General features: G+C 33.0%; 1 protein-coding gene across 1 annotated transcript; it reads right to left on the bottom strand.

Annotated features, from left to right (window-relative positions):
* Positions 1-12,126: 12,126 nt before the first annotated feature.
* On the bottom strand, positions 12,127-13,299 carry LOC143624274 (uncharacterized). The gene is made up of 3 exons (XM_077094984.1): positions 12,979-13,299; positions 12,462-12,610; positions 12,127-12,373 (listed from the first exon to the last, which is right to left on the bottom strand). Exons 1-3 carry the CDS (start codon positions 13,277-13,279, stop codon positions 12,251-12,253), a joined length of 573 nt encoding a protein of 190 aa, XP_076951099.1. The 5' UTR covers positions 13,280-13,299; the 3' UTR covers positions 12,127-12,250.
* Positions 13,300-14,764: the final 1,465 nt, after the last annotated feature.

Here is a 14,764-nt window from a genome sequence, read left to right as displayed (position 1 = left end):
TATTAACATTGTACCACACTTTCACGGTATGGCTACTGAAGACCCGTATTCTCATTTGTCTGATTTTTCGGCTATTTGCGGGTCGATGGTGATGGTACGTTTGATCAGGATGAGGTTCGGTTGCGGTTATTCCCGTTTTCCCTAAAATATAAAGCAAAACACTGGTTTAACTCGCTACCAATGCACAATATTGGGAATTGGGCCAAGATGCAGCAGGTGTTCTTGAACGAGTATTATCCGCAATCGAAGACAAACGAGGCCGGAATGAAAATTCGTCACTTTTCACAGTTATCGGGCGAATTATTTCACGAGGCATTCACCCGATTCAAAGAAATGATCAGAAAATGTCCACATCACCAGATTGAATTGTGGAAATTGGTGAGGTTTTTTGTTGATAGGTTGGCATACGAGGACAGAAAACACTTGAAAGCCTCGCTGATGTGTGTGTGAGATATATATATATATATATATATATATATATATATATATATATATATTAAAGTTTTTTCACACTTTGTCGGGTTTTAAAAAATGGGTTTTCACTTAAACTTGATAAAACACACACAAATGGCTAATGTACCAATCGTGTAAGTAATATAGTCGCGGTAAGAACCGAGTATCAATCCGTGGACACGTAAATTCCAATATTAAATCTTTGCATTTTAAGATAACCGTAAGAAATATCTTAAAAGTTTTTGTTTTTTTAGAAATAATTTTTAATGTGACTTATAACAATAATACAAAACAAGCAAAAATATGATAATGGAACGATTCAAGATTTAAAAGCTATCACCTTAACTTTAGAATCCACTTGACTTCTTATGATGGTAAATTCAAATATATGATAAATTCACTCTTTTAATTTATTTATGGAAAAGAGTAGTCACTAGTTATAGATAACTATTCCTTTGATTTTTTTTGAAAACTAGTATGAATTATACAAACTAATCACCTCAAATCATAATTGTAAGTGAACCTTTATGTTGAAATTTAAAGATATAGATTATCATTCAATTACGAAACTCAAATCTAACAACCGTTCGGAAAGATCACATGAAAAACACCTAATCCACCTATGGTTGATTAAAATAGACAAACTTCAAGTATTCCTTTAATTAATGAATTTTCAACTCAAGTATACTACCAAAATAGTTGTGTTAACAAAATACTTATAATATTACTTAACCAGAATATCAATTCATAACAAATGTTCAATCTTTTCAAATCTAAACATGAGGATATGTGTTTAACCAATTTTTATGTTAATATTAAAGAATTATTTTAACTATTTCTAGATTAAAAGTTATAAAGTTGCAAGTACAACATTTATAAATAAATGATAAAATCAACAGTCTTTCAACATAACAAGATATACCATTTATAATTCTTGTATATTAATTTCAATTGTTTAAACACAATATTTCATCAAAGGATAACCAAGAATTAGTCATTATTTCAACATAAAATTACCATATATTATTTCAAACCATCAAAAGTTATCAAGTTCCATCATAAGTTAAGGTGATATGAAGAGTTTAGCTCATGATAATAATGAAATATACATCAAAATGAAAGAACATAGCATTCATAATTAACTTTAAGATAATCTAACCCAAGAACCAAGCTAGATGATTATGTGAATGCTAGAACTCCTTCTTGATGTTGTATGGATCTTCAAGAGCTTCTTCTTGCCTTCAATCTTCTGGAATTATGGTGATAAGGGAGTGTTTTTGTGTATGTAATTCGGTGTGTTTAGAAGAGAACACAAAAAGCCAATTTATAGGCAAACTGCTGCAAGAGGCATAGGGCATGCCAAATTCGGCACAGCCCATGTTGGTCCCCAAATCTCTAATTGAATATCTTTGTACTTGAAGCATGTGCACACATTTGACCATCGGGTGTGCCAATTCAAGCATGGGTTGTGTGAACCCTTGTGGCCGACGACAGTCCTTTTTGCTTCCATCATGTTAGGCATCGGGCTGTTCCAAAGTAGGCACATGGATGTGCTTGACCTTGCTAGATGACAAATTGTACTTTTCTATTTGTTATAGTAGACATCAGGTTGTGCCTGAATGAGCACGTGGATGTGCCTGACTATGCATTGGGCTGTGTCTTCCTGGGCATGGGGCATGCTTAGCGCTGGAAGTGCATTTCATCGCCATTTCTTCTAGAAAATTGCCCGCTTCTCTTTTATTAGCTCGTTTATCCCTGGAAATTCAAATTAAACAAGTTAAGTGTCATTTCTTAACTAAAATTCCCAAGAAATACCATAGATTGGAGCGTATTTGATGTATAAAAGATGTTTAATTTTATGTACATCACTCGTGTAATGGTCAACTTTTGAACCAACCCGAGGAAGATGATTGGGATTTTTTGGAATTCATGTGTGAAGACTCTAAAGCAGAGGCAGCAACAGAAAGACGAAGACACGATACTTCTCCCAGATCAGTAAGTCAGTCACGAGTGAATATAAAATAATTGTTGAGTTAGAACGTGAACCGGGCGGGTTCCGAAAGGGTAAACAGAAAGAGGTTGGTAAAGTTGGAGTGAAATTCCCGGTATGTGAAGAGTGTGGTGAGCTCGGGCATAAGTCAGAAAATTGCCCCGAGTTTTATGATGACAAGGAGGATGAGCCCGAGGAGGTTAACTATGCTTACGGGGATTCCAAGGGCTAAGGGTTTAATTCAAACACTTATCACCCAAGCTTGAGGAATCACCTGAACTTTCGTTATGGGAACGCGTCTACACAATAGAACCCGAACTTTTAGGGATCGATCCAGAACAGATCGCAGGGAAATTACTGCCACGACGGTTATTAGCAGGGTTCGTATAATCAGAATTAGGGGTATAACAGAGACGGTAACCGAGGTGGAAACTCATCGGGTAGTCAGAACCAGCAGAAAGGGTCCTCGGGAAATGCGGATGAGTCGGTGCACTCAAAGTTGGATGCATTGATGAAGGTTATGACATACCATAAGGCTGAAATGAAGCAACAGTTCGAGTTACGGAATAAATCGTCAGAGGCAATGTTAAAGCAGATTGGTCAGCTCGCAGCAGATATGGCAAGATTGCAGAAGAATGCGGGTCAACTCCCGAGTGACACTACGGTCAACCCGAACCACTACAGCTCGAGTTCGAAAAAGCACGTTAACCAGGTAAGTATTTTAAGAAATGGGAAAAAGTATGATAACAAAGTTGGGGTTCCACCACCATTGGTTAAGGGGGTGGTGGAAGAAATTGATGAAAATCTCGTCAGTGATGACGAGCCGGAACCAGTAAAATTAACTGAATCTAATAAAAGTGAAACGAATACTAATAAACCGGTCCGAGAGATAACACAAACAACCCCTAAGGAGAAGGTGAAAACCGTCCCCTATCCCGATGCTTTGTTGGCGCCATCTATAGCGAAGATGGGATCAAAAAGGGGCCCGCAACAAGAAGAAATGTGGGAAACATTTAAACAAGTTAAAATTAATATACCCCTTTTAGATGCCATAAAACATATTCCCGCCTATGCTAAGTACTTGAAAGAGTTGTGCACACAAAAAAGGAGTCATAAGATTCCCAAACAGATCGATTATACTGATACTGTGAGTGTAATTCTTTCGGGTTCCCTTCCACCCAAGCTACAAGATCCGGGAATGCCCATTATACCCATTCAAGTGGGTGATTTCAATTACACGTTACAATGTTCATAATTTCAATGTTTTTGTTCATTATTTTTATTGCCTCGTTTATTTCGTTTACAACATCGTTTACTTGGTTAGACATGAAGATTTCATGTTTTCGCGTTATCCTTGACCTCAATGGTATAACAATATGTTTTGAAATATTTTTACCCTTTTAATTCATTGTGTTTTTTTATTTTCAACGTTACATATGAGAATTTTATTTATTTATTTAACTAATGTTTATGTCTTAAAAGCCACATAATAGGGCAAATTATGTGGACCATCCGACCATAAAGGTAACTATGGGTCGACACGTAATTATCAAGTTCTCGCATGGAAAATATAATAAGTCCGGTTGTGTGAAATAACTCGGATTTTGGAATGATTTTGGGGAACGGGACAAATACAATATGATAAGGGTATTGTAGATACGCCGCTGGTACATCCTATATATATGTGTCATTGTCATATTTTCTATTTATGGCGTTCTTTTGGGTCATTCAAAGATCGATGTTATTTTATTTTAATGTATAAAATTGTTAAAACTTCTAACAACTCTGTATATTAGTTGTTTTCTTTTAAATAATTATTTTTATTTTAATTTCGGGGCGAAATTTTCAAAAGTTGTAAGTCCTGTAACATTCGTTACTTTACAAACCCGAAAATCTGACCCGTTTTAAATTTTCGGTTTTATTTATGAATATATGGATAAATATAAATATATTTCAAGTTTTATTTTATGTATTTCCATTATGTTCATCAACCGACTTTACTTTGATGTTTCGATATATTCATATTATTCGTTTATTATTTATACACTATTCACGATAATTTAAATTACATTTCATTCGTTCTCTATTGATTTTGCTCAAACAACGAAATGCCGAGTCCTTACTTAAACGAGCCCAAACTATCCGGGTGTAATTCGAAAGTTATTCAAGAAAATAATCTTTTCTTTTATATATAAAACATTTTAAAGTTAAAGGTTTATATTGTAAATATATTTTATATTTAATTTTTAAGGTTAGTTTAAAGTTCAGGGGCTACTTGTGTAAATTGTGTTTATAATAATAATAATAATAATAATAATAATAATAATAATAATAATAATAAAATGCAGCAACAACAGCCCATCATCCCCGATTTTCCCGTGCCTTTCCGGCGACTTCGTATACCAACTTTTAACGCGTTTTCGGATTTAATATTTGATCCAACGCGTTTCTCCACTAACTAATATCAATAATTAAGATAATTAACCAATTATAACAGCCTTAAATCACGGATTTGAATCCGGGTAAATCGTCGGAAATTTTTAAATTTTAATAATGATCCATTAAACGTAATACGACCAAATTGAGCCTAAGAATAGGACCCTAGGCTTCGTCTAAACTCGCTCACACCCTCGTCTCTATCTAATACACCCTTTAAAACCTCTATTCGTTCCGGCGAAACCCGTTTTCCGGCGAGTTCCGTTCGTCATCAATCCGACACCATACGAGGTAATAATTATATAGTTTTGATTCGTTTTTAGCCAATTAACAAAACTCCTAACATAAATTAATCAAACATGAAATAATTTGAGAGTACTGAATCTAGGGTTTCATGAAGAAGATGATTAATCTGGGTAATAGCATATAATAAATTGTTTTCGTATTATTACCAAGTTAACAATCTGATCTAGTGGGTGAGTCACTTTGGTTTGGCCACAAGAACCTGGGTTCGAATCCGGGTCTTAGCAGTTTTTGTTTCCATTTTTTTAAAGCTTTTTATATTATGTTAAAAATCAAATAAAATTTATTAAAAATTGTAAAAAATTAAATAAAAATCTTTTAAAGTTAACTAATAATTGTTTCAACTCTTTTTTAGCATTTGCATTCAAAAACTAAACTTTTAAAAACCCGACTTTCTTTTTCGTTAAGTTTACCATTAGAAACCCAATTAATATTATATGAAAAACTATTAATTCGTTAAACTTTATAATACGCTAACATAATTATTTTCAAGCTAAAACTCTGTTAAAGATCCATAATTCATAATCGTTGTAAATTTCAAACTCGTCAAGTCTTGTTTAAACTCGTAAAGCATATTATATATATATATATACTTTCGTTCGTAAACTTTAAACTTTGTTAATATATTCGTTGTTCAAAATAAAATATACCGTTAACATCAAAATTTCATAAACGTTATAATTATCAAACTCAGTATTAATCTCGTAATTTAAATTTAAACTGATATTAAATTAATAATTCGTTAAAATTCGTTAACGTATAAAATAATATTATAATATCCAACTCCATAATAAAATGTACATTCAACACTTTAAAATCCCAAAAACCGGAGTTATCTACTTTTTTTATAAGTCGTTAGTTAATATTTTATTTTGTACTTTTAATTTTAGTTCGTGAAGTTCAATTGCTTCGGCTTCTTTTACGCGCTTTCAGTTTTATTTTAATTTGTCTTCAACTTCAAGATGATTTTCTCACACCCCCTTTTTACTTTTTTATTACTTTTGGGGGTAGCATATATATCATATCCAAGTTACAATTTTTTTTATTCGTTATTTAAAAACTACAATTCGTTACATAGACTTGCGTGTTTATTTGCTTACTTTGCTCAAAGATTTCATGCTCATGATTTCCTCATTAAGTATGATTATACGCTCCCCTACGCACTCAGGACCTCGATGTTATGAGTGGAATAGGGACCCCCGATCTGAGTACGTTGGTTGTTACCAACAGAAAAGACACTTACTTGTGCTATTATCCGAGTACATTGGTGCAGAATCCCAACTGTAAAGGACCTTACTTGCTCATTTACACTTGTTCATGGAATTGTAGATTTTTATGTATTTATATCAAAACTTGTGTGAACTCACCAACTATTCATTTAGTTGGCATTATTTCATATATATGCTACAGGTATCTTATTTAGAGGATGCTGCCGTGACAAAGACATTAGTACTTAGGATATTCAACTTAAATGGACAAATTCCTTAAATGTGCGTTTCTTTGTATTTCGTTTACTTCCAAACTTGAGTACTTATTATTTAAATAAATTAATGATAATATTGTCACTTAATATAGTCACATGTGTTTTGAGCCTGTACATCACACTCGGGCGTATTCCGCTTTAGCCGGGGTGTTACATAAATCGCTAATTGGAACCACTCCTTATAGACTTGTGTATGGAAAGGATTGTCATTTACCGGTAGAGATTGCACAAGGAGCATATTGGGCTACTAAACAGGTTAACATCGATTATGATGATGCAGGTAGGGCAAGGAAGTTAGCTATGTGTGAAATTGAATAGTTGAGGGACGAGGCATATGATTGTTCTTCCGCTTACACGACAAAGATGAAAAAAGTTATGATACTAATATCCGTTGAAGAATTTTGAAGTTGGACAAAAGGTTTGGTTATACAACACGATGATGAAACTTTTCCCGGGTAAGTTGAAAAGTAAGTGGACGGGCACGTATTCGGTTGTGAGAGTTGGAAACCATGGTCAATATGAGAGTGAGGATTTTGATGACCATGTGAGACAAGTGGTGACTGGCTATAGATGAAGTGATATTTGGAAATGAAGGATATTCATGAGATGGACCAGGAATCAGTGAGTTTTATTGTTACCTCACCGTGTTTATGAAGACAATTGAGTTTGAGGCACTGTCTAGCTGTAGACATGAAATTCAGCGCTTACGGAAGGCAACCCAGGGTTTTAAGTGTCTGTCCAGTTTATTTTCATTTTTTTGAGTCTTGTATTAATTGTCGTCTTGAGTTTTGTGCAACAAACATCAAGTGTGGGGAAACTTGTTTGAAGAGTTGGAAGTTCATGAAGTTCGGTAAGAGTTTGGTCAATTACACGTCTTTCCAGGTAAGAAAAGTATGTTTGAGTTCGGAAACGTGTTCAGGTGATTTCGAGATGCCGAAAAGTGGTCGGGTCAGAAAATGTCCGGACCCATTTTAGTGCAAAACTTTCTGTTAACAAAGCGCATCGTGATACGCGATGGGCTTAGCAACAACTCCATCGCGTATCGCGACGGAGGGTGGTGTACCCAACATGGCTGACGTCATCGCTATACGCGATGACGTCCCTTCACACCCCATCGCATACCGCGATGGGGTCAAGCCCTAATTGATGTCCATTTGGGTGGCGATACGCTATCCAAATGTGTTTGACCCATCGCGTATCGCGATGGGTCATAAAATATCCGGAAAAAAAATTAATTGACCGTTCTTCTTCTTCATTCTTTCTTCTTCTTCTGTTTCTCACCATCGCCGACCACCACACTACCACTAATCACCACCACTACCACCGCCACTAAACACCATCCACCACCATCATCGTAACCAAACACCACCACCACTACATCATCACCTCCACCATGTGTCATCCATCACCACCACAACACTCCGTGCGCCACCGCCGCTCACCCACTTCACCACCGCCCTACTCACCACCACTCGTCACCACTGTAACCCACCACCATACAGTTTCGTGTCTTTTGGTCGGGTAATTTGAAATTTATTTGGTTGTCGTCCAACACTAAATTAAAAGGCATTATTGTATGAAGTATAGAAAGTGTAAAAATTTCGGTTATTGTATGAATTACGGTAAAAAAAAATTTTGTTATTTTATGAAATATGGTAAAAAAAATTGTTTACATAGTATGAAATACGGTAAAAAAAAATTTTGAACGTTACCCTGAGATTTTGGTCTATATCCGCCACTAATAAGAAGTGTTAAATTTTAAAGTTAAATACTTTGATTTATTATTTTTCATATATCTATTTCTAAAAGTTAAAATAATTACTTTTAAAATATTTTTATCCAATTTTCACTTTCAATATTTTATTTTATTAGTTCAGACCGTCTATTTTTTTTATTATTTTCATTTGTTTGTTCTTATCTTGAGCAAAACATGTGAACCTAAGTTTATTAATTGGAAATTAAAGATGTATACACAAAAACAATTAGATATATCACAATTTGTGATTCACAAATTTTTAAAATGTTTTGTATGCATAAGAGTAATCGATTATTTAGGTTATTATTAAGTAACTAGGAATTACTCATATTCGTAAGTGAACGCAAAAAAAAGATTGACCCGAAATACGACCCGAACACGACCTGAAACGAATTTAAATGGGTTGACATGACACGACATTGTCGTGAATAAATATATGGGTTGGGTTAGGGCTGAAGAATCTCAACCCGCCAACCCGAAACATATCAACTCGTCAACCCGCCAACCCGACACAACTAACACCCCTAGTTAATGTTATATGTCAAAAGTTAAAATAATTGTTCCAATATGATATTTGAAACTTTTATATACAAAATGTTAACTTAGGGGGTGTTTGTCACTGTTTGGGATTCCTTATTGTACCTCCTTATAATTTTTCATTAAGTACTAAGTTACAAATATTGACTTTTCTCTTTCTCATTAAAAACAATCCTAAACACCTTATTCTTTTTTAAAAAGTTAATAAGTTATAAGTTAATGAAAATAAACAATCCTAAACACTCACTTATTAGGATTATGATTTATAAGAAACCTTTTTTTTTAACATCCATCAAAATCAATATGAAAAATTAACATCTCGTCTTAAAATACTTACTCAAGTATAATGATGTTAAAATAACGTTTATATAGTGTTTTTTTTATCAAAATAGGGTGGATGGAAAAATTATTTACCAATATAGGTGATTTGAAAAGTATTTACCATAATAGATTAAAGTTACATTTTTCTTACTCTAATCCTATCAAATACATTTATTTTATAAGACCATGTGTACTGCTAGCGTTGTGGCTAGCGTTTTGGGTGAAAACGCGGGGTACACCGCCCCCCCTGCGTTATGATAATTGTTTTTTTTGGTGCGTTGTATACAAAACGCGCATGGTGGCACAGAAATCAAAAAAACTAGCCGTTGGAGCCGTTAGATTTAAATATATATATATATATATATATATATTAATTATATTTATACTATATAAACAAACCAAACTCATTTTTTTAACACACTCCTTCTACTTCTATACCAATTTATATCTTTTACACAAATATTTCTACCAAAATGTTTCCAAACAACAACCAAAATATTCTCGGTTTCGGCCAATATGCCCGTCAAGGCAACCGAACCAATCTACCGCCCCGACGCCAACCGTACTCGTCCCGCAAATGTATGACCCGCAAATGGCCGCGTACATTGCACGGCGCCACGTGGAAGTTTAATGTAATTTTTAATTTAGTTTAATGTATTTTTTATTTGAAAGTTTAATGTAATTTTTAATTTTATGTTAATTTATTTAAATGATTTAGTATTTAAAAAAAAAATTAAATTAATAATGATTGGGCGCCACGTGGCGCATAACCCCTGGTAGTGGAGAGTTATGACTACAGCCTGTTTTTGTACACAACCATAACTCTGACTGGGCGCCACGTGACGCATAACCCCTGGTAGTGGAGCTTTATGACTACACATGGTCTAATAAACACTAAACATGTCAAATACATTAGACTTATAAATATAAGATTAAGTGGTTAGTATATAAAATTTCTTTTTTTTTCTTGTTCTTAATTTTGGTCATATCTTAACAATTTAAAAAATAGCCGTAAGTGTTTAAAATGTTTTTTTTAAACTATGAACTTTTTAAATTAACTTATTTAAAAAGCATATTAAAATAAATTATTTATATACTTTTCTTATACATAGGTTTAGTTATATGTATTTTTACATGTAGATGTTATATTATTTTCTAATATATATTAAAAGAAAGGCCGGTATAAATAATATAGGTTTTTTCTTACTGTTTAGGTGTAAATTTTGTTGAAAACATAGTTTATTTTGAAACGTAAGTTATACGAGTTTCGGTACCGCACATGTACCTTCACGAATGATTGAACCGGTTCCGACCGAACAATGTCGGTACGTGTATCGTATTATCGAGACCGGTATCGACACTCATTTTTATTCTTCGATCGATGTACTGATATCTTTTTGGGCATATTACGATTTTTTTTTGTGAGTTTTTCTAGATTCTTTATTTTACTTATTTAGAAAAATGAACAAATTTTTCATTAAAGAAAAATATGCTTAAGACAACTGATTTATATAAAATAAAGCCCAAATTTTAAATTTTTGCTAAATTATTTTTTTTTAAGTCCTAATAAAAAATGTTTCTTAGTGCGACGATATTCCTAGACTAAAGAAAACATTTAAATAAGAACTTATTTAAAAATGATCTAAAAACAATTATTTATAATCATAAATAACAAATAATTAATATTTATATGTTAAATAATACATCGTTAAAATGACGAGCAAGAAAAGGAGAATTTATTTAATTTAAAATGGTTTTTCTAAAAAGAAAGTTTATTTTTTAAATTTCTAATTAAGAAATAAGTTTTTTTAGTAAATATTTGTATTCAATAGGTTTAGAGTGAGAAAAAAGTAACTTTAACATATTTTGATAAATACTTTTTAAATCACCTATATTGATAAATAAATTTTCCATCCATCCTATTTTGATAAAAAAAACTCGAGAGAAATGTAATTTTAACCTATTTTGATAAATACTTTTCAAATTACCTATATTGGTAAATATTTTTTCCACTCACCCTATTTTGATAAAAAAAAAACTCCGTTTATATAACCTGAACAGCTGTTTTTAACTCACATTATCATTATTAAATGTGCCGGTATCAGTGTTGGGTTTGCTAATAGTTTATTGGCATTTAATATTGATATAATAGATGCAATAAAATATGCTATAATAGTATTAAGTCTTGAGTGTATAAGTAGATTATTGAACATTTAATATTGTGGTGTTGATATAAAACAAACATATAAAAGTCTAGTTCGTACATATTTGTAATGGAATTGTACTTTTGAGCAGATTAAGTGAATAATCAATAATTGCTTTCCTAATTTTCTTAAAAGAACCTTAAAATGTAACATAGCTTATATTTTAAAATTTTATAAATAAATACAACATTATTTTTTTTCCCAAACTATAGATACAACATTATTTACTATTTTAAATTAATTTATTATTTAGAAAAAAAAAAAGACTAGTCCTCACCACAAGTTTTTCATCTATATAAAATAATTAATTAAATTAAAAAAAGTGTCTTAAAAGCAGTTAAGAAAAACTCATTTAAAACCAACAAAGATTAAAATAGCTAATAAGCTTTAACTTAACTTATATGAAAGAAAAAGTGAAGATTTTGACCGGATGATCTTAAATTTGAATATAGTTTTTTTTCAGTTTTATCGTCGTGGGTCTTTTGGATGGCGTTTTCCAAACAATAGAAGACCGTGGGCTTGGAATACCCAAAGTTGCGTGCATTACAGACGTATGAGGTTGTCTTTTGCGTTAAGTTATCTCGGATAAACGTGCATTATTCGTTGGTCGTTACAAATAAAAACTAAAAAAAACGTCAACATCTTCTTTCCAAGAAACTGTAATAATTAATTATGATAATCCTAAAGGATTCATACAAAAACTGAAACCATTACTAAAAATTCATCATAAGGGTCAATATTAACAGTGCCATTTGATTATTGTTAAGCTAGCTTGATGTTTCTGAGATACTGTTTAACGATGGGTGCCATCCTCTAGGCCTCATTGCAGCCGCCGATGAGTTCGCCGGAGCCGGAGACGCCGTCCTTGGGTTATTCTCCGATTTCTTCATCTGCGTATAAATCAAGTCCATTATTAGTACAAAGTTTATTGAATATGAGACGTAAACATAGGATTAATGATTTTATTTAGATTCTAACCTGGTGGTGTGTTCTTTCCGAATGATGATTAGATCTTACAGTTACAGCCGCCGGTACAGCTCTTCCGGCCAGTTCTTCAGTAGATACCGGTTTCTTCATATAATCACTAATTTTTCCGTTCTTCTTCGCCATTAAACCTTTCATTACCTCTGTAAATTATTTAAAATATTTTAATTAATTGAAATGATGGAGAACAATATCAAGGGAAAATCAACATAATGAAAATTAAAGGCTTAAACTTTATATATATTTTTTAAAATAAAAATACCATTTGAGAAAAAATAACCATAAGTTTAGTTTTATAAAAAATACTTTTTATTATTTTTGCTTTTTTCCATAATAAATTGTTTAAGCCAAAGAAGCATAAGTTTTGTTTTATGAAAATATTATTTCACTTATTTTGTAAAAGAAATTGTTTAAGCCGAACAAACACATAGTTTATTAAAAAGATAGAAAGACTAGTATGTTAAATTCACACAAAAATGATTAAAATAACTAATTTTGAATAAAAAGACACCTTGGGTGGTGATGAGCCGATAGATATGACCGACGCTAAGACTCTCAGTAGGTCGGAGAAGTTTGATCCGAGTAACACGGAGAGGCTGGGCGTTGGTGCTAACACCACCAGTACCGGAGTTATTCTGTTTCGCCGGAGTCCGGGAAGAATATAAGGTGGTAGTAAGGAGGAGAGCCACATAGTTACCGGGATTAAGCTTCATCACCTCGGCGGCGGAGATGGCGGCATACAACCGCTCAGCTTTACCGTTTGGGTGTTGTATCACTAGACTTGCATTATCAATAGCTTGGCAGTTGCCCATGATGGTGTTGTGGTGAAGGTGGGAGAGTAGTGCCACCTTGGAGTGAATATATATAGAGGAAATAAAATGAAGGCGACAGCTCCTAAGAGGACCACATGGCATCAATGATGATTTCTAAATATTAACTTAACTTTAACTGTAGCATTGACTCCGAGTTTACTTCGCCGACGGTCATATCATAATATTATGTCACAAGGGAGGGTTTTCATTTATTTATCTATTATTAACATTTTTAATTCTTTTATGCATATATATTATGTTTGTGTGTGACGTTTTTGTAATTGTAATTGAACTATACCTACCGGTTGGATTGGTTGACCTTTTAAATAATATGAAAATTTAAATTTATGTCTTTTGTTCAAAAATCACCGAAGCAGTAGTTGAGCAAATTTGTTAAATGAGATAGTGTGTTTTTCAGTAACAAGGTACATGAATACTATAAAAGTAAATGTAAACGCAACGATATAGCGAGGAAAAGTATAGGATTTCGATAAGGATCTTTGAAAAAAGCCTCGAAAGGGGAAAGTTATCCTCTGTCTCAATTTATTAATATGAAAATGGTGGTTACAGCTCGAGAACCGATTGAGAACGAAAGCTAAGTACTAGCGTGAGAATTGTGAGTGCAGAGTGTGTCCTACAACGTTCTCAATAGCCTTGTTTATATAGAAAATGAAAATAACAAGTCCTACAAATTCGAGATCCCTAGCCGCCATGACCGTTTGAAGACGTATTCTCCAATCCCACGTGTATTTTAACTTGGTCATCTGTTCTTTCAGGTATAATAAGTCAGCTAGCCGCTCTAGATATTATACTTCTGTCCAACCTGCAAGCACAACGAAAATATAACAAGTATAGTTGATCAGTTCAGAATCATGCAGCCAGCTGTCCAAGTTATTAGGATAATCTTCATGATCATGTTAAAGATAAAATAACCCCAAACAATATGTATCATTCAAACAAAATACGGAAAATAAGTTTTGTGGATTAGTTTGATATTTTAATAAAATAGTAAAACTTAAATAAATAAAAATGTGAGGCATATATGGCATGAAACAATTGGATTGGTTCCATGTGTGGTTTCGGTCCAATTAATAAGGCCTGTAGGAGCGGCTTTTTCATCTTGGAGTAGGAATTTAATCTTGCTTCGTCTCCAATTGAGATGGGGCGGTGTTCCCAGTTCATCTCATCCCAAATTTCCCTCCACCCTGAAATTTGTTCCCCAATACTTTTATTTCTTCTTTGACATCAGGTTGGCTATCATGATCGGGGTTGGTTTTCACCGTGCCCAAACCACGTACCGGGGATGGTGCTTTTGATGGGGCCAAACACGTATGCTCTCCACCCCGTGCAACCTAATTAATATTGATAGCTCAAAATCACTTAACTTTTATATTATTTACTAGTTTTTATCCCCCGTATTACGGGGTTGTTTTATATTGTTTGTTCTAATATTTATTTATTTTTTAATTTATATTTTTTTATTGT

Source organism: Bidens hawaiensis, unplaced genomic scaffold (genome assembly GCF_021521415.1).
Source record: "Bidens hawaiensis isolate Kalapana, Puna unplaced genomic scaffold, B.hawaiensis_p1.1 tig00003752_1, whole genome shotgun sequence".
NCBI classification, from domain to species: Eukaryota; Viridiplantae; Streptophyta; class Magnoliopsida; order Asterales; family Asteraceae; genus Bidens; species Bidens hawaiensis.
The sequence above is the reverse complement of the archived record's forward strand: the minus strand, read 5'-3'. Positions and strand labels throughout refer to the sequence as shown.